Below are 21,846 nucleotides of genomic sequence, written 5' to 3'. Positions count from 1 at the left end.
TGTATTGTGATAAAGCCAAAAATAGAACCTAGATGTAATATAACAATGCATTGATAAACAATCTAACCCCCCAAGCCTTCAGCACAACAGATACACCCCTTATCCCAACGGAAGGGGAGGGGCCCACCATCAATTGAAACAAATACAATTGAGGTGACATAACAATTAGCTCAGGATTAAGGAAAAGGCACAATCACCTCACCACCCAGTTACTTCAAACCTACAGCACCCCCCTCCCCATAGGGGGGAACGGACGGTTTTACCCCGTCCCCTCACGCGCTCCCCCTCCTACCCACACTTGAATAAGTCCGCCCACGGTGTGGAGATAGCGACCGGGAGAACAGAGCGCCATTTACGGGTCGCGCAGCAGAGCTCGGGACGCATAAAAAATTCAACGGACGAATAAGACAAAGCGGACCAATGAGAGAGCGGATTGAGGGATAGGTGCGCGTTTTACCTGTGTGCGCAAATCTGACGGCGCGTAGGCGCGTTGCAAGGAAAGGATATTTCACGCACACACACACACACAGGAGCGGAGCTACTCCATAGCATCCAACAGAGATATTTTTAGAAAAAAAAGACTTGCAAGCTCCTCCCTCCTATCTATAGTGTGCTAAGGAAAACCAAATCAGTTCCTGACAGCAGTTCAGACCCTCAACAACTATCTACACCTACCAGCCTACTCTACAACTCAGAAACTAGTGACAAGTACTCTAGGTACACCTAATTTAAATCTTTGTAGTTAAACTACCAACCTAGTGATAAACAGTGTTGGCTGCTAGGCTAGAAAGCCTCAAGTGTAAACCACTTATAGTATTGACTTAAAACTTCGTGTCCCGCCGCTGACCCTCTGACCTGATGGAGCAGCCACAAGCGCAAGGAGGCGACCAGCTCCAAGGATGGCTCCAGGATGATCCCCAGCCGGCTCCAGCCGAGTACCGCAAGCTGATGCTGAGTAACCTGCCGGAGTATCGCGGACCGCCCAAGCAATCCTGGAATTCCCACATCCGGAGACTCGAAATGTCATGGGCGGCTTACCGTGTGCCCCCCCATGACACACTAAATCGCCGCAACGCCCTTTTACTATCCCTGGCGGGGCAAGCGGCGGAGATGGCCTCTCATCTGTTTGGCGAGGCAGGCCAAGCCTTGACTTACGAACAAGTCAAGGCCGAGTGTGAAATGTTATTTCGTCCAACCTATGAATCTCAGACCCTGAAGCAAGCCTTCAGAGATTATAGGCAACACTCGACAGAACCTATACAAGCATACATATCCACAAAGTGTGCCTTGTATAGGGAGGCCTATAGCCACGAGGACCTTGAATTATTGATAGACGAATTAAATCATGGCATTCATAACGCTAATGTGAAACGTGAAATGATGGGTCATGAGATCGCCTCGGTACCTGAGTACACGAGGCGAGCCATGTTTACCGTCACCATGATCACCAAGCAGCTGAAGGAGGGTGTGTGCCTAGTGGACGCCACCGACGGGCTCACGGGATCAGCCAGCGTCCAGTTGCCCCAATATGATGAGTCGGAGCCAATGGAGATTGGCGCCTTGGCTCCGGGTCTCCACCAGATGGGGAAGGTCGCCCCAGATAACAAGATTCCAGGCCGCTGCTATCGCTGCCATGGGAAAGGCCACCAAGTCTGAGATTGTCCTACGCCTATGGAGGTCAGCCTAGAAGAGAGACGCACCCAGCCACGCCGTGACCGTCCTGCCAAATGTGACCGTTGCCACTACGCAGGCCATACGGCGGCCAAGTGCAAGGCTGACTGGGACCAGGTAGCCGGCCGGAGACGCGTCGCTGACAAGGGCGCCCCCTCAGGAAAGCCCAGCAGAGTAGCCAACATGGAAGGGAGCGCGCCCCCAGCAACACTCCAGCAAGCAGCCGCCCCCAACGCAGCGGGCTGAGCCGAAGGAATGCCGCAGTTTGGAACCATCCCAGCTAGGATCAACGTGCTGGGAGGAGCGGCTGAACCCAACCGGGTTGGCCTGGGCTTCAGCCTCAACCACTTGGGACCGGAGTTCGTGCAGCCCACCAACATTGCAGAGCCAGAAGTCCTGAGGCCTCAACCCTTCAGCCTCAACATGATGGGGCCTGCCAGACCGAGCCTACCCAGCAAGAGTGGAGGGGCGCTACCCAGCGCCACTGAGACGGTGTACGGGGAGGCCCTGGCGGCCACTGAGCAAGAGAGGCAAGAGGCGCTAGCCAGCGCATCGGAGTCGATGTATGGGGCGCCATCCAGCGCCGCCACCTGGGAAGGACGAGAGGTGCGCCCCCGCACCCCCAAGCTGATGTTTGGGGCGGCAACCGCCGCCGCCACCTGCGATGACTGGGGGGTGCTATCCAGCGCCCCCACCCTGGTGCCTGGGGCGACAACCGTTGCCGCCACCGAGATACCTGGATCCTGGAACGAGCCAGCAGCCCCAGAGGAAGGGTTGACATCCGTCACCCCCAGTCAGCCAGCGCCACCAGCCAGCAGGGAGGGTCCAGCTATCCAGCAGCCAGCGCCACCAGCCCGCAGGGAGAGCCCAACCATACACCATCCAGCGCCCCCTGCCAGCCGAGGGAACCCAGCTGCCCACCATTCCCAACTGAGCCAGGATAAGTTAAATTTGACAAATGTATTGTATCCAAAGTATTGTAACCCTCCAGCCTTGCCTGTGCCTCCCGCACCAGAGGCTGGGGAGATTGAAATTTGGGGTTACAAGGACTTGCCTGTGCCACATGCACCTGAGTTCCTAGGGCAGGGTAGGGATGTAATACAGGGCGAGCCTGTGCCACACGCACTCCAGCCCCATGCCACTGGGCATGCCATGGACAATAAGTGCAGTCAATAATTTTTTTTGGACTTAGAGTGACATTTTCATTTCGAAGACGACATTATTATATTTATAATATACGCAGCATTTATAACAACTTTAAAATCATCGTTACGTGACAACCAGTGGACGGATTTTAGATTGGTCAACGGATTTGAATTTATTACGACCAGGACTATTTTTTTGCCACCTTGGCCGACTAAATCGGCCAAGGAATAACCGGCTACGGTATTTTTAAATTTTACTTCTATTTTATGCAATTATTATCATGTCTACAACTTTAAAAACATCGTTACGCGACAACCAGTGGACGGATTTAAGATTGGTCAACGGATTTGAATTTATTACGACCAAGACTATTTTTTTGCCACCTTGGCCGACTAAATCGGCCAATGAATAACCGGCTACGGTATTTTTAAACTTTACTTCTATTTTATGCAATTATTATTATGTCTACAACTTTAAAATCCCCGTTACGCGACAACCAGTGGACGGATTTTAGATTGGTCAACGGATTTGAATTTATTACGACCAGGACTATTTTTTTGCCACCTTGGCCGACTAAATCGGCCAAGGAATAACCGGCTACGGTATTTTTAAATTTTACTTCTATTTTATGCAATTATTATCATGTCTACAACTTTAAAATCACCGTTACGCGACAACCAGTGGACGGATTTTAGATTGGTCAACGGATTTTAATTTATTACGACCAGGACTATTTTTTTGCCACCTTGGCCTACTAAATCGGCCAAGGAATAACCGGCTACGGTATTTTTAAATTTTACTTCTATTTTATGCAATTATTATCATGTCTACAACTTTAAAAACATCGTTACGCGACAACCAGTGGACGGATTTTAGATTGGTCAACGGATTTGAATTTATTACGACCAGGACTATTTTTTTGCCACCTTAGACGACTAAATCGGCTGAGGAATAGCCGAATACGATATTTTTAAACTTAACATGAAGAAAATTTGGGCCGATTATGTTCATCGGCCGAATCCGGCCGAAGTTGGCCGATTTCCGGCCGGCCGATAACGAAAACAGCTTGCTAATACTGTTCCAATTTGGTTACACTTTTAAGGGAAGGTTTATAAATGTCTTAGGGTTAGTTTTAGGCTTTGTTCCTGACCTCCATCAGACTCCCCAATAGGATAAGGATCAAACAACTAATATTCTAATATTATAGCTTCTAAAATCCTTATTTCTGAACCGATTTTTAAAAAATAAAGGTCTAGCAGCACAGTTATGGGACCTGGAAAACGATTAAAGCAATCGTTATATGCGTGGATTGAATCATAACAAAGATATTAAAAACCGCATGAAGATTTAGGGTTAGCAGAGTTATAAAATTAAAAAAAAATTTAGCTCAAAGATATAAACTTTTCAGATAATTGGCAATTAAAATCCTTATTTGTATCATAAAAGGTAATAGCTGCACAATCATTCCAAATGTTATAGCCATTTTAGAGAATATTGACTGCACTTAATGGACAAGGGAAGGGACCCCTTGGGGCTAGGGGAGCCGACACCCAGGCAGGCGCCAGTCGCCTGTCAGTCTGTCATTGGGGAGGGTATCGGGATGCCCCGGGCACCCAAAGATAACGCTCAATGGAAATTTATATCTAGCCAGGAGCAGCCTAGCAGTGTCCAGCCCCAAGAAGCAGCCGTGGCCCGAGTCGAGGATCCCCAGATGCGTGCGCGAGGTCGATGGCTGTCTGGTAGATTCTCACACTGGTGGATGGTTCTGTGGGGACTACTGCTCGCAGCCGTGTGGCCTACAACTAGCTACGTCCTGGTAGGGTGGGACTGTGCCAACCCCACCCATGTCACAGCCTACAACAAGGAGAAGATGTGTAGCACGGAGCCGCTACACCAGGAGGTGCCCTTGGGCCATGAGGTACATGTCCTGCAGCAAGTCAAGATTAGGGAAACAACGGGATATAGCTGTCAACTCACCGTGTCCCAGTGGACATTTAGGTGTGGAGTATGGGGCCACCTCAAGGTGACCTCGGTCCCCACCCTCATGCGGCCAACCAAGATTGATCCAGAAACGTGCCGAGACCTGGCCAGGAACCGAGTCTACACTCTGCCAGGCAAGACCCAGCCACTGACGTTTCAGCTGAACCATCCCCTGTTCTTCACCCTCGATATGGTGGGCGCCTTGGTCAACAGCCCCGAGGGGGTGGGTTGTGAAGGGGAGGACGTCCATTTCGAGGGCCAGCTGTACCGCAATGAATTAGTGCTCCAGGAGCGACGGCTGCTGGTCAAGGAAGAGACCTATGTAGTTGAGAATGGACGGGTGGAGTCCCAGTCTGACCACCTGACCCTAGAGTGTCCCCATTCTGAGCTGTCCTGCATCACTGGGGAGGCCACCTACGTGTGGGACCACCTGGGGAGAGATTGCCCCTTGAGGCTGATCCGCAGCCTCCAGCCTAGCCTGGTGATGGATGCGTTTCTGGTTGACCATCAAGCCCAATTCTTCATCAACATGACTACCCCCACCTCAATAGTGAACTGCGACTTTGAGGCCCATGCCACCAACCACCCAGCATTGTTCGTGGCAGCCGACCCGGCCGCGGCAGCGCTGACCAGAGTATCGGCCAGGGACGTGGATGTCCCCCTGCAGGCCCAGATACATGCAGGTTACATCGATTTACCCTGGAAACTCAAATGAGAAGCACCGCAGCAGAAGAAGTAGCGGCCAATTGTTGGAAGCTCCAGCAACTAGACCCGGCCCATCCGGTGCGTGTCCAGGGGAGCACGTTCTCTGTGCTGAGGGGAGATGTATTGCTCCAGCTTACCTGCCAACGCAATAAATATGTTGTCAGGGAGAGCAATGAATGTTGGGACAAGGTGCCGGTGGAGCCCACAGGATTTGTAGATGCCGTGACAAAGGTGTATAGCGGCCACGCCACCAAAATTCCCTGCTCCTCCACCTACCCCCTAACCGTACACGCTGAGGAAGGCTGGATAGAGCTAACCCCCGCACCTAAGAAGAGGCCACCCCCGCTGGATACACCCAAGCAGCTGCTGACAGAGCCCTTGGATGACTTTAGTTCGGGAGGCTTGTATTCGCAGGCTGAGCTGAACGACTGGCAGCAGCTGCTAGCGTTCCCAGCGTATAAGGCCGCCATGCTGACCGGCCTGTCGTATGGCTCATGCGTTCAGCAAGGTAGCTGTTCAGCCACCGGAGACCATGGGATCGTGTCCTACGATATTGACCGACTGGCGGAGGAAGGAGAAGCAACCCTGGATGTCTGGGCTGGGTTCAGACAGGCTATTCACGAGTGGGGAGATGGCGCAGCCATACTGTGTTTGCTGTTGTTGATCCTCAAGCTGCTGGGAGACTTAACCATCATTTCCCTGGCAGCCGCACAAGGAGGTGTACGGGCCGCCATGAACGCGATGTCACAAGTGTTCCTGTACCACCCAACCTTGTATCGTAAGGCCTTGGCCAGAGCCAGGCTCACCCATGCCAAGTCCCGGGACTTTTCAGTAGACTGGGATGCCATTCCTATCGGCCGGGAAGCAGCCGAGGAAATGGTATCCATGCAATCAGCCGATAGTGGGAATGACCGCCCAGGCAGGCCTGGGCCACACTCTGGAAAGCCCCGCGGCCCCTCGGGAGGCCAGGCTGTTGCTCAGACGGTCAACCTGGTAGCCAGTGCCCCAGCCGCTGCCAACAACAACCAGAATGCCCCGCTACTGACCGGCCCCGCAGCGGCTGTGCCCCACGCCAACCTGACACCTGCTGGCGCCAAGCTACGTGTCCAACAAAAGCCAGCCTCTACCTTCTATCCCACGTTGGGAGCCCATCAGCCCTGAAAATCACCACTAGGATTCCATTGAATCATTATCGCTTGTATATAAATTAGCCCTAAGGAGCGGGCCGAAGGCCTCAACCACTGTCGGAAGTCTGGCAGGGAAACCCCCTCCCAGCCTTCCGAGGGGAGAGTTGTGGTATTCGGCAACCGTGAGCCATGCCTATGGCAACCCTGACCTGGGTTCGGGGAAGGGCCGAGGGCCCTCCCCCGAGTCCTGGGGAAGGGGTCTGCCGACCCCCTCCCTATGCCTAAAATTAATGATAGATTCTGACAGCCTTATTATGGTTAAGCTGTATTGTTAATTCCCCCCACCCTTTCCGGGGATGGGGGATCATTATTGCCCAAACTGACTATTGTATATGTATTATATTGATTCTGTTTATGATTACTTATTCCTATCTGTGTATTTATTGTTTGTTGTATATAACTTTAGTAAACCTTAGACCCTGAATAAAGGAACAACTGAATAGACTCTGTTTATTATTTAGTGATTGCTAGAGAAGCGTAGCTTCTCTATAGTATAGGTGTCCACGTCTGTTCGCACTGCCGTAGTCATTTGAACTCTGGTGTCTGCCATTTATCCTAGGCGGATACCACAGAATATCACAGAAATATTGACCCTTTGCTATCAAGTTTCCGAGCGTAAGAGAAATATTATATTTATTTGTAGTAAGCTCGTGATTGTCTAAAAGAAATTAAAATTTTTCAGGATTTTTGATGAAAATTTTGAATGATATTTAAAATTTCTTTAAACTTTGATATTACTCTTCAGGAGAATACCATTGCTGGCTTCAGATGGACAAATACAGCTTACTCCTAGGTAAAATCTTTTGTATAATTTTCTTTTCTATTTAAATACAACTACTATAACTTCTTTCATATATTTGGAATTCAATCATTCTTGTTTTCAGCCCAATTTGCTCCAATAACAGCTTTTGTAATCATCAACTTTACTCTGATTGAGGCGGCTGGGGCAGCCAATTACAGGTCAGAAAAAAACTGCTACTAAGCAGCCAAGGAGTGGTCAATATTGTGAATGTGTAACAATTCTCTGAAGTTACAGGAATCTAAACAAAATTGAGACCTCTATCTTTTATAGCAGCTAAAATATTGATGTTTTCTGTAAGTGACACAGACAGATTGATGGACAAGCATTATTTACATATTACTTAACAACAAGGCTAAATAAATTTATCTGCAGAAAGTATTTTAGTTGATAAAGTCCTGTCAAAAGCTGTCAATACAGTAAGACAGGGAACAATAGACTGTAAATTAGACTTTTGAATTGTAATTAGTTGATTTTTCACTAGCACTCTCAAACTTTTTCAACCAATAATTTTAATGCACATAAGGGGTAATTTGGTCTTTCATATTTGTGGATTTACACCAATTTATCTCGATTTTCTTATCCCTTAAGATCCCTAAAAATTGAATACTTCCTATAATAGAATGTTACCTGGAATTGATCAAAGACAACAGACTTCAGCTAAAATTATGCAGGTAAGATTTAAGATTAATTAAGGCTTTTCTAGTAAGAGGTTGGGTACTTAGATGCTCACCTTAGTATAATATGACTTACAATGTAATCCAAAAATGCAAAGATTCTTAACATTAAAATTACAACATTATCCAAAAGTGACAAAACCATCAGGTAATTATTCTAAAGTATATCAAGGCAAAGGTTTTTTTTTTTGCTGAAATGTTCCCCAAAATAAAGTTCCTTTCCTTTAATTTGATTTTCCCTTTTAACCTTGATACTTTTATAATAATATATAATATATAATATAATAATATAATAATAATATAATAATAATAATATAATAATAATAATAATAATAATTTATTTCGGAAAAACAGAAGAATACAATGATTGCAATGGAAAATAGCCACATGGCTATACGGATCGAGTAAAAACACCGTGAGTGCTGTTATTCCATCCGTTTACAAAAAATACTATTACAATTTACAATATAATTTATAATTTATACTTAAAGTATAATTGCATCCATATATCATGTATCGACTGGTTGCCTATAGGGGATGTCGTGGTTGTGATAATATGGTAATATCACACCAATCACTGCTGTGATTATGGTCCATAGGACCGACATGCCATTTGGTTAGTTCACACACCGTGCTGTCCTTATCCTGAAAAAGGCGTCATGCACCAGATCCAAGCGTCAAAGAGCACGGTGTGACCATGTGACCGTTGGTTTCCCAATGGTGGGTTTGTGGGGGGGGGGGGGGTTTAGAGGTGGGGTTCCCAGGTGAAGTTGTTGGCTAGATTTGACTCGATCTTTGCTAATCAGAAATCTGTGGCAATGATCGAGTCATGACCCACAGTGTCAACTAAATTAATTAATTAATTGTGTAGTAGTAAAGTCGATCTCCAAATTCAAGGCATCGTTAAGACATTTTTAAGAATTATTAAATTATTGAAATTTTTGTGGAGACAAAAGCAGAAAGTAAAAAATTGACCTTGGACTTGATTATTGTTAAAGTATTTTAAAAATTTGAAAAATATGGGCAGAAAAATTCGTTGAATTTCAATTTAACCTTTAACATTTCCAGGAATTTAGAAAATTTTTGAGTATTATAAAAATGATGATAATAATATTGGGGTAGAGTAGGTATCGTGCAAATTGGGGAGGTTAAGGAGTTTTGGGTGGCCCGTGAGGCTTTTGCATACACACAAACACAAACACAAACACACGCATTAACTTTCCCATACATCAAAGTATGTGACGAACATACAACCCATATGTTATAGGCGTGCGTTGTTGTTGTTACTAGGTTCCCGGGAAATCCATCCTTGGCATCCCTTCCCCTTTTTATTCCACTTGACAGCAATACTTAAGAATTCACTAGAGGTGTCAGTGAGGTCAAAGAAGCCGAAAGTGTCGTCTTGAAAAATGGTTGACCCGGGTGGTAATAAAAGGGGGTGGAGAAAAAAGAGTATTTTTGGGGAGGAAGCTGCCTTTGCGCAAGTTATGCTCTTTGACCCGGCCGGTTTTTGTCTTTGTTTATTATTATTTAATATGAAAATAGGGGTAAATTAAACCTATTTGTAAAGGCTTGCCGGGACATGTCACGTGACATGATTAATTCTATTTAATTGCGTCTTTATTGTTAGCTAATCATTGTTCTTCCGGTGCTCATACGATTACCATCAAATTTACGTTTATTTTTAAAGTTTGCGGTTAAGTTAAATACTAAATTGTTTATTCTGCCATGGTTGATCATAGCAACCTGCGGCTATTGATCGACGCCGCAGAGGAGGTCCTGGCTCCCTCTCCCGAACCCGAGGTTGACGGCCCCGTTCCTTTTGCGGCTCCAGATCCTCTGCCAGCTCCGCCGATAGTTTTCTCTAGTGAAATGCCAGATTGGTATTACTTTGGGAAAGGCCTGCGCGCTAGCTTCCGCAACGCATGTCGCTTAGCTTTCCGCGCGGGCCTGCAGGAGATACCTAACCGCGAGTCACTCAAACTCGTCGACGAGGGCATTCGGCTGCACCGCCTTCTTGGCGATGCAATGCCTACTGTCGACCGCTCGCGTGAGGACAACATACATGAGCTGTCGGTCCTCGAGGCTCAGTGCAATGAATACAAGGAGGCGGTCTTAATGGCCACCTCTGCGTATGATATTGTGCTGGACCTCGAGTCGACCATCGAGATCAGTGACAGCGAGCCCGACCTCGATGGCCAGGTCTATGATGATTGGTCTATGGATTCCGAGTCAGAGGCTGGATCCGCCGGGGCTAGGTCCGACGTTGGCGAAGCTGGAGACGATGCCGCCCCCCGTGCTGAATCAGAGATCTCCGACGGCCCTACCTTCGAAGAAGACTCCGAATCCGAACACGAGGAGCGACGCGAACCTAGCGTCGAGATTCTGGATTAGTTTATTTTAATTTAATTCGTTTGCCATCAGACTTAATTTAACTATGCATTTATAATAAGAACAAATATTACTCCTATATATGTATATTCACCATCCTATTATGTGCATGAATGATTAAACTAATTTGAATACTCCTATATGATTAATAAAAACAATGATAATAATAAAGACTCAATCGGCTAAAACTAGTCACTCAACAATATTTATCTTTTTTTGGTTAGATAGATCCAATGCTACTCTATAATTAAACTTAGTCCGTTAGAATCTGGAAAAAAATCTTTGTTATAGGCCTTATGTTGTAGAAATTTGGTCTAATATTAATAAGTATTTTAATCCGCTAGAAGAATTTAACGTTGCATAATATAATATATAAAATATAGAGTAGTTGCGTTTACGACTATATAAATTGTTAAATTTATCTTTTTTGGTTAGATAGATCCAAAGCTCCAAAGCTACTCTATAATTAAACTTAGTCCGTTTGAACTGGAGAAGAATCTTTGTTATAGGCCTTGTGTTGTAGAAATTTAGTCTACTATTAATAAGTATTTTAATCGGCTAGGAGAATTTAATGTTTCATGATATAATAGATAAAATATAGAGTAGTTGCGTTTATGTCTATATAAATTGTTAAATTGATAAAGGTATGGTTGCCGGAAAAAATTTATGTGCTATTGCTCTAAGATTTAAATAAATTTTGTTTATAACTTGTTAATATATGAAAATACAAGATAATTGCGATTGCGTCAATTTTCACTGTATAAATTTGGTAATTTAAGAAGAAAGTACGCACATATTGTGTATACAGTGTGCAGCTACTCTAAAAGATTAAGTGTGTGTCTGTTAATTTACTATGAACAATGATTTGCTTGACATTTTAGTTTACTGCTAACATGAGACATAATATAAAAATGAGATTGCGCAGCTATTTTCCTATCTTAATAATAAGTGCAAAAACACTTTCCTGTTAAATTCGTTCTTGTTATCTAAAGCTTTAATGTCAGCTGGTAGATTATTCCAGATTACTGGAAATCGAAAAAGTGGTAATGCTTTTAAATAGGAACGATTTGTGAATTGAACATGATAATCGTTATCATTCCTTAGCTCTCTATTTCTAACGTCTCTATTTAGTCTCCAAGTATCGTCAAAAGTTGTTGGTACCTTTTTACTTTTGTAAAGGTACATGAATCTGGCAGTGTTATATATTATTAATTTCTTAAAGGGGAGTATATGTAAGTCTATAAATAAATCCTTAGTATGAGCCCTATTCTCTTTCCTGCATATTATTCTTACTGCCTTTTTTTGTAGATTCATAATAGGTTTAATATAACTTTCTGGAATCCCTACAAATAATGGAGAACAGTAGTCTAATAAAGATTTCAAGTATGCGTTATATATTAAAATCAAATGGCGTTTGTGTAATAAATTTTTCATCATTTTCATTGAGAAGATAATTTTACTTATCCTTATTCGTAAGTTGTCAAGATGATATTTATAAGTTAGCTTATTATCAAATAAAATTCCAAGATGTCTACAAAATTTTTCCTTTTCATTCGGGGTTAATGTTAATTTGGTAATTTTCTCAGGGGAATTTTGTCCTTCATCATTCATATCAAAATATACCGGGAATTCATTTAAAAGTCCTAAGTCTATGTTATTTAAAAAACGGTCATTTCTGGGAAGTCCAAAGATTAATATCTTAGTCTTTTTCGGGTGGAGGAGGAGTTTATTACTACTGTACCAAGCTAACAATTTAGGCAATTCTGTGTTTGCTAAATTTATAAGATTCGTTAAATTGTCGCTTTCTAAAAATGCGCAATTATCATCTGCAAATAAATAACTTAATAATGTTTCCGAGCATGCATTTATATCGTTTATATAAATTAAGAAAAGTAAAACGCCCAGTATTGACCCCTGTAAAACTCCCCAATCTATCGTTACAGTATTATTTGAATTTATTCCTTTGTAAAAAACTTTTTGGCGTCTGTCTTTAAAGTAGCTCTCGAACCATTTTAGTGCATGTCCTCTAACCCCCAGATTTTCTAATTTTTTTAAAAGAATGCTACGATCTAACATATCAAAGCATTTTCTTACATCTAGAAGAACCACCATGGCGATTCTCCCAGATGCAAGACATGCTGTAATTTTGTTGACTAAATGTAAAATGGCATGATAAGTTGACCTGCCTGGTCGAAACCCATACTGTAATTTATTAAAAAATCTTTGCTGTTGTAAAAAGTCCATTAATTGTATATATAAACATTTTTCTTGAATTTTTGAAAAACTATTAATTAATGAGACACCTCGATAATTATCAAGTAAGAAAAATGGTCCGCTTTTATGGATTAATATAGTCCTTGTGATCTTTTGCTTATCAGGCATTTTACCTGTTTCAAAGCTAAGATTTATTATATGCAAAAGTGGTCTAATTATGGTTATTCTCACAAAGTTAACTAGGTATATACTGACATCGTTGTCATCAGAGCTTTTTTTATGCTTCATGTTTCCTATTAGTTCTAATAAAAACCTTTCGGTTATTGGCCTTATGAAGAAACTATTTTCAGCCGGGGGGGGTAGGTAGTTGTGGAAAGTGCTGCTATAAATTTTGGGTAGCAATGGGGTGAGATTACGACCAATATTCGCTAGGTATTCATTAAACTTGTTTGCTATTTCAATGTCCTTATAAATCTTAGTTCCGTCAACTTCAATATACTCTATCCGTGTATCCTTCTTACTGGTTCCCATTGTATCTTTCAGTACGTCCCAAAGCTTTTTAGAATTTCCACCTGCATCAAGTATTCTTTCTCTATAATGTAATTTTTTTGCCTTTCTATTAGCCCTATTAAAATTGTTCCTATAATTTCTGTATATTTCTGCGTCCTCTAATGAATTTTTGCTTGCTAGAAATAGCTGTCTTTTTTTCAATCTACATTTTCTTAACTCTTTGTCCATATGTTGGTTTATCGGTGTGTTGCGCTCTCTGTTGTTAACTGGTTTTAAAGGAATGTTTTTATTCATAATGTTCAGAAATTTTTCGATAAATATCGTGTAAGCTCTGTCTACGTCTGTCTTTTCGTTCATCACTTCTCTCCAGTCAGTAATCGCTAGCTCTGTTCTGAATTTTTCTAAATTTTCAATATTGAAGGATCTTTTAAAATGAGAAGAAGATTTATGCGAGTTCTTTGGAGGATTTTTTAGTTGGATTAGGTTTACTAACATGTAATGATCTGAGATATTAGTTGGTATTATTCCGCATAAATCTACTTTTCCTATGATGTCTTTACAGGCTATATTATCAATTAATGAAAAAGTATTATTTGTTACCCTAGTGGCCTTACTTATTGTTGGAATAAATGCATTTGATATTAAACTATTAAATAATGAACTGGCTTCGGAGTTGGGTTGGTTTAATTTAAAAAGGTTTATATTGAAGTCCGAAAATACAATTATTGGTATTCTAAGATTACTCAAGAAATCTAGATGTGCTTCAAATATCTCCAAGAAATCGTTAATGGCTGCATTCCTAGTTATGCCTGGGGTATTTGGGGGACGGTAGATATTGAGTAATATGAATTTTTGATTACTTATGGTAATATTTAAGGTAATGCATTCATATATTCGGTCCCTAAAGAATTCTACATCGTCCATTACTGTAACAGCTATGCCCTTACTTATTAAAAAACCTACTCCTCCTCCACTTCCTATCGCCCTATTTTTCTTAAAATACTGATATCCGTTGAATGTTAAATCAACCGAGTGCCATATTTCTTGCATTGCTAAGATATTTACTTTGGACTTCCCCGAGTTTAAGTTATCTATGAATAACGAAATGTCGTTATACTTACTCAGGATGGACTGAATATTTATAGAGAAGGTAGACAAATACTTTGTGTTAGTAGAATTCATAAAGTCTTTTATTGATTCTTCACTATAGTAATCGCATGAAGGTAAATTGAAATCCTCGACAAACTCTAAGTAATCGTTACCGTAAAGAACTTGGCATTTCAAATCTAATCTTAAGTCCCCGTTAAGTTCAAGAATGCTCCTGTTAATTAATTGATGTAGATTTGCAACGTTATTATCATCAACATTAATGGCCCTAACCTCGGCACGAACCATTTCTCTTAATACATTAATATCATCATCATTATCGTTATTGTTAGCTGCTATTTCATCCTCCATTAGGTTGTAATGTCTTAAAACTTATTTCGAAATCAAATTTACTACACATCCCAATGTTATTGACACCGTGGTTAACCAAACATGTTCCCCTGTTGGTCCACCCCCTCCCCCTCCCACCCGCCCCCGGTCCCCCCCCCAAGGGAACCACTCTGGGTCTGGTAAAATGATCAAATTGCATCTCAGTCTCCTCGGACTCTACCCTCCCCCCCCCCCCCCAAGCTGACTGAGTGAGTTCCCCTCTTTGCCATATTAAAGATTTTTTGTTTAAATTTTAAATTTACCGCTTAGATACCTAATATATTGGATACAATCATAATTAATACTATCAGATGAAAAAGAGATAGAATCATAAACAAGTTAAATCAAATATTAGCAAAGAAAAAATATATCAGTTTAAATTAGGAAAATCTTAAAAAGTTTACATAATTTATATAATTTATAAGATGTTAATGTTCACGTATTAATTTTTAGTTATATAAGCCCTGCACGGGCCCTAATTTATTGCTGAGTTTCGAAATATACGTGATTAGAAGCAAAAGAATGTTAGAATAAATATTTATATATCAATCAAAACCTTAAACAACTATACGATTTTAATAAAATACAATTTTAATAGAATAATTATGTCGATCAAAAACTATTCAAGTTTGTAAAAAGAAAAAAAAGCGTGAAAAATATTACTTATTTGCTGGGGTGTATGTTTAATGGATTAAATACAATATGTATAACTTTTTAAGCCACGATTGCTATCTAATACTAAAATGTAGTTTTAAACAATGTGATTCATTAGCTCTTAATTCGCTAGAGGCAAAAGAAGTGCCAATCAAACTAAATATTATAGACGTAAGTATTAACACCCTCTATGTAATTAAAAGCTCTTTTGCGTTAGTTAGACTTTTACAAAGTGTGCGATATTAATTACTATTTACCAGTATCGACAGATAATAAAAAAAATAAGAGAAAAGTGAAACGAGTATTACTATATTACATTTAAATGAAATACATTATCAAATACTATGATTACTAAAGAAACTATATTTAAAGAAACAACTTGCCGGTTGGACCTGCTTGATTATATGGGCCGCAGGTGGACCTAACTCGCCGCAGGTGGCCTAGTGTTCGTATGACATAATGTCGTCATGTTTAAAGCTTGCCGCGGGTGGCCTGGAGTTCTTAGTTTATAGTTTTATTTTACATATTCAATCAATCCTCATAATAAAGTAACATTATCTCTGTCTGGCTGTCTACACCGATATAGTTCTCCTTTAAAGAGTAGCTTTACTCAGGTCCTAGTAAGGTTTACAACTATTTTGGGAGAGGGTACCCTCAGCAATTAGAAAAAAATACCCATCCCCCCAAAAAATAATTGAAATTTTACTTTTTAAAACTTAGATTAAATAAAGGGAGATGGTCGACTCCTATTCCCCCCCAATTTTTGTTTTTTTTTAAATTGGGTTGTCGAATTCAAGTGTCCTCTAGGGGCTTAAACTCTAACATAGAGTGACTGACAAGGACCAACAGACAGAATTGCTTTAATATGTTTACAGTAAAAAGGAATTTATAGAGTAAGAATAAAGTTCACTGTTTAAAAAAAGTGTTCAGACATATGTAGGTATAAAAAGGTGAAAGCTTTAGAGGGCTTTTCCTTCAAAGTGCCTTGTTGAGCACAGAATCCCTCCCCCTTAATTTTTCGAAAATTGAATTGAAAGTAAGGGGGAAGGGGTAGTTATTAGATAGTTTGTTAATTACTGGAGGAAAACAAAGTTAGGTCATATTGGATACAAGGTAGTCCGCAGTGTTTTGGCACAGGAAAAAAAATATATCTCTGACTGATTTTAAAAATAGAAGATCATGCTCTTTGAGAAATTCACCTTGTAGATAAATATCATTAATAAAAATCTTTATCGAAAATATGGTATTTCACAGTTAAAAAATTTGATCATATTTTTTTTTATATTTAGAGATCTAATTTGATAATTATGCCTTTGTGTTACATCTCCTTCATGGTTGGAACTGTCGCAGAATATGAACAGGTATAATCAGTTTTGTTTGCTCTGTATCATTTGTCTACTATTTTTTAAAGCAAAGTTTTTCTATAATTAGGGACGGTCCGTCCGGGAATTTAGAATTGTCCTTCATATTTCAAAATTTGCATGATGATTCTTATAACAGTTAGGTACAATAATGATTCGTAGCAACTCTATATCATTGCTGTAAGCCCGTACATTAATTTAAAATATGTTTCTTTTTATTCTTTTCAACAAAAAAATTATAATCCTGATTTTTGGAATACTGATACCTATTACAACCAGGTACAATATTACAAGCAACGTAAGTATATCCTAAAACAGTATACTGTATTTAAGCAGTTTTGTAACAAATTTACGTACAATTTTATTTTGATATATACTTTTATTATTCTGCCTTTTCACCGCTGCTAATGCTGTTCAATGTTTAAACATACCTAATAGTTATGGGAATATATACTTGAAAAATCAGACCTCTATCATTCACAGCCTCTGAGAAAATTAAATTTTTGTTTACTTTTAAAAGTTGTCAGAATTTCTATCTTAAATTTTCAATTAGTTAAATATTTTGTCAATATTAAGTCAAAAAGTCAATAATTATTATTATATAGCAAAATTGCTTTATCAATACACTTTTAGGCAGTATATGCTAGTTTTTTCTTCCAAGTTTTATTATTTATTAAAAATTTTCAGAGTTTTGGCTTGTATGGAACATTTACAATAATAAATGGAGTTCTCGGCTTTTGTGTTTTCTTTTTCCATTGCACTGGAAATGAGCAGGTATAATCGAGATGTAACTTCCCCCCAGGTCAGAGACCCTTCCCCCAAATAGTTATAAACCTTTCCGGGACCTATGGGGGCTACCCTGTTTAGGAGAACCCGATCGGTTCAGCAGTTAGCAAGATCCTTTGTTATAAACAAACAAACAGACACACAGACATTGTTCTACTTTGTATTATAGATAGCGTTACAGACGGAATGGCAGAGTAGCTTCATTACTAATTATAGTCTTTAATTTAAAGTGTGTTACCTTTTTATATGTTCATTATTATTTGGCCACAACTTGGTCAAAAATTATTACAAATCAGACCATTTTTGACCAAAGATACTCAAATGGTTCCTTTACATGCCCAATCAATCAGTTTAAAGATATCTTTATATTTCAAGGAAAATACCAAAAAAAAAGGCAAATTTGGGTGTTACCTTTAATATGCACAGATACCATAAAATCAACAGAAAAAATACTTATTTCTAATTTTCTCTCATTTTTAAAGTTTGATTCTGTTAAATTGGCTATTCTTGAAGGGATTTATGCATTGATTATACTGAAACATAATATTGGGTAGAAATATGCCCAGTTCACAAATAACTTTTAAATGTCGACCGATTTTTTCTGTAGGTCAACCTAAACAGGTACAACACACAAATACCTTTATAAAATCGGTCAAACTAAAGCTTCTATAGGTCAACCTAAAGCTATAGGTCGACTAAAAAACTCTAGAGGTCAACCTTTGTCTTTTGTGAACTGGGCAATAAGATTCCTGGATTCTAGGGGTATAAAAAAACTTTCAACATTCAAACTGACAATTTTAGAATCTAATCTAAATTTTTATATTTTGAAGGTTCGAGCAAAACTGGAGAGGGCCTATAAGACCATCATAAAAAAAGAAAAATATTAAAATATCAAAATTAAATCGATCATCTAAGATGTGATGTTTGTAAAATTATGTTTTATTTTATCAAATTGAATTATTTCAAATAAAAATAACCTTAATTTTAATTTAAATAAATTCTTTTATACTGAAAAACATTTAAAATAAACATGGCAGTTTGTTGTCATTAAGTTGGAGTGTAATTTTTCTTCTAGTACCCCAAAAGAAGGAGAAAGAGAAGGGTGAAAATAAAGAAGGAGAGAAAAAAAGAATGAATGAACACAAAATGAGAGAAAGAAAGAGCAAAAACTATTTCTCATTGCCATGCTCAGACAATGATTTTAAGATTAAAACCAGTTTTTTTAGCCCCGCGGTGCCGAAGGGTTAAAAAACTGGCTATAATCTTATGATTGTACACTTTTATATTCGTAGAAAGCTGGATATAATAATGCTAGACATAGTTTTTTCGTATGGATGAGAACCGGTTCTTATCCACCGGATTCGAATGAATATGAGAATAGTTATTTTTTTCATCGTATTATAAACGGCCTTCCGCGGATATAGAATGTATGTACAATTATAAGATTAAACCACTTTTTTAGTTCCGAGGTGCCGAAGGCACGGGATAAAAAAAACTGGTTTTAATCTTATGATTGTACATTTTTATATTCGTAGAAAGCTGGATATAATACGATGCTAAACATAGTTTGTTCGTATGGACGAAAACCGGTTTCTGTCCACCGGATTCGAATGAATACGAGAAATATTATTACCCGTTCCATAAACCATTGGTTGACTTGTATTTGCACTACTTTTTATACCATTTACAGTTTAATGTCCCCGCCCTCCCTGGTAACTGTTCATTGTCTACCTCCGCGTACAGCTGGGCATGGTGAGGTCATAATAATCAGAAATAGAGAGGACAATGGGCTGTTTATTACACTAGTCCTCAAAGTTTTATAATAACGTTTTCCTATTCGCTCAACAACTTTGGGGATTTCAGTGATTTTGATTGGTTGTTTCTTTAAGTTGAGTGTTAACCACTAATTTAAATTACTGAATGGAGTAAATCTTTGGGGGAGTATACATCAATTCATCGGCCATTGTCTTATCCCTTTGTAATAATAGCAGCGGTGTCATATGAATCCCGCTACTCCACAAAAACGAGCTGCAACCTCCAGCCACAGAGGTTGCACCTCAGCCACAATCTATAGCCTCATAGATTGGTTTTATAAGCCGTGCTCTCAAAAAACCCATACCTGCGGCCGGCAAAAAATCATTCAAAAAATATAGTGTTCGTCTTCAGAATGATTATTTCTTAGTTAAAAGATACATCTTTTGCAAAAGATTGTTTTATTTCTATTTGATTTTGCATTTAAAAAAGAAAAACTATTTCAATTATTAATAAAATTAAACGTTTCGTGAAAATTATAGAGACGACTAGCGGCAAAATTTTGAACTATGTAAAATACAATATTGGGAAAAAAATACCTTTCACAATGCCCTCATATAAAATAACTTGCAAGTATAATTCATGGAAATAGTGAGAGAAAAATTGATAAAAAAATAAACCCTCTTAATTGTATATGTAAATTTTGCCTTAGGTAGATAATAATATAATATAAATATAATAATATGGAAGAGATATCCTAGAACATAAAGTAGTAAGTTTTTTTTGTCTGAAGTTAAATATTTTGGAGTCCGATTAGGTTATACTTTAGCTTTACAATATTTTGGGTTTTTAAGCTATTTATATTATACTAGCGACTTCGCCCGAAGCCTTTAGGTGCTTTGCCCCAAGAGGTTTGATCAAATTAATTTTTCGGATTTTAGATTTAAAAGACAATTTTTTTTTTTTTGGGGAGGGGGGGGGTTAGTCGACCCCTTTATTTTAATTTTAGTTTTAAAAAGAAAAAATTTTTTTGAGGGTAGGTATTTTTCATTTTTAGGGGGATTGGGGGTGTCCCACCCCCCAAGAAAATAGTTTGAACCTTCCCGGGACCTATGAGAATCTGCCCTGTTAAGGAGAACCAGATCGGTTCAGCGGTTAGCGAGATCCTTTGGTACAAACACACAGACAAACAGACAAGCAATCCTTATAAAAAATTAACAGGATCTCCGTCTGTGTGTAACAAAGGATCTCGCTAGCCGCTGAAGCAATATCTTGGTTCTCCTTAACAGGGTAGCTTCTCAGAGACCCTGGGAAGGTTATAACTATTTGGGGGAATGGTACCACCACCCTCCCAAGAGAAATCAACCCTGGAAAAACATTACCCCCCCCCATAATTTAAAATTGGGGATGGTCGACTTCCCCCTGTCATAATATTCACGTATATTCTACATTTATTGAGAACACCCTCCTCCATTTTTTTTTGAGTTGGTTGCATAGATGCCAGATATTTTTTAGATCTAAGTGTACAAAAAATGTGTACATTGGACATTGGGCCTTATGTACATTTGTGGGGGAGGGGAAGGAAAAGGGATAAAGAGAAAAGGGGAGAGGGGGGCGTACATTACTTGCTAATGCGTACATTATTTATAAGAGTCCATTTGCCTAAAGTTAAAAATGCGTACATTACGCACAAAATGCGTACATCTGGCACCGCTGGTTGGCTGGTACAAATGCTGTGCACGCCATTGGTTCTTATTAGTTGAATTAATAGAACTTAGGAGGGAAAGACCATTGGACTGTTTATTACACTAGTCCCAAAAGTTTTATAATAATGTTTTCTTATCAACTTTGGGGAATTTTTATGAATTTTGATCGGTTGGTTGAGTGTCAAAACATTTCAACCATTGGTTGTTATCAACAGACGGGGTAATTTTGTGTAATAACATTGGGAATGTACATCAGTTTGACGACCATTGCCGTCATCCCCCGTTTTTAAATTAGAACTTCAATGTCGGGTTTAATGAGCCTATCGCAGTGAAAGCTCTTACATAAACAGTTAATATAAATAAAAAGATTAAAGTTATATGTTAATTAATACGTCAATTCTAAAAACCAATAGGACATATTTAACATCTAAATTATACTTGAAAAATATAATATTTTAGATTTCTTTTATAGCTAAAAAAACTCTTTTTGATCTTATAATTGTACATTATATACCCGCGGAAAGCCGTCTATAATACGATGCAAGAAAAAACTATTACTCGTTTTAACTAAATAATTCTATTCAATTCTCCGTGTGTTGGCTCGAATTTCTCATTTGCAATAATAATCACGCAACTTCCCCTGGTTGTGTTAGAAGTGGAATATTAAGTAAGCTTGGATACTCAATAGTCAAGTACATAATATCAGTACTACACTTACCCAAGCTCCTCTGCGGAGAGCGTCATTTATTACGATGACTTAATTTGGGACACCTGCCATACTCGGTGAGGGTGAGGTAATAATGAGTAGCTCTCATGAGACAGCGGGTTAAG

The 21,846-nt window shown here is 39.6% G+C and overlaps 1 protein-coding gene across 1 annotated transcript in view; it reads left to right on the top strand.

Moving 5' to 3' along the window:
• The window catches only part of LOC145304502 (uncharacterized), a 37,037-nt gene extending 18,440 nt beyond the window's left edge, over positions 1 to 18,597 (top strand). The window contains exons 13-18 of the mRNA XM_080146386.1: positions 7,435 to 7,482; positions 7,574 to 7,649; positions 8,111 to 8,162; positions 16,700 to 16,771; positions 17,459 to 17,545; positions 18,388 to 18,597. Of these exons, the coding sequence (XP_080002512.1) occupies positions 7,435 to 7,482; positions 7,574 to 7,649; positions 8,111 to 8,162; positions 16,700 to 16,771; positions 17,459 to 17,545; positions 18,388 to 18,444 (392 nt within the window). The 3' untranslated portion in view covers positions 18,445 to 18,597. The remainder of the gene's footprint in view (positions 1 to 7,434; positions 7,483 to 7,573; positions 7,650 to 8,110; positions 8,163 to 16,699; positions 16,772 to 17,458; positions 17,546 to 18,387) is intronic.
• Positions 18,598 to 21,846: the final 3,249 nt, after the last annotated feature.

Source organism: Acartia tonsa, chromosome 13, assembly GCF_053477335.1.
Source record: "Acartia tonsa isolate MP-2025a chromosome 13, ASM5347733v1, whole genome shotgun sequence".
Taxonomy (NCBI): Eukaryota; Metazoa; Arthropoda; class Copepoda; order Calanoida; family Acartiidae; genus Acartia; species Acartia tonsa.
This window is presented reverse-complemented; position numbering and strand designations above follow the sequence as displayed.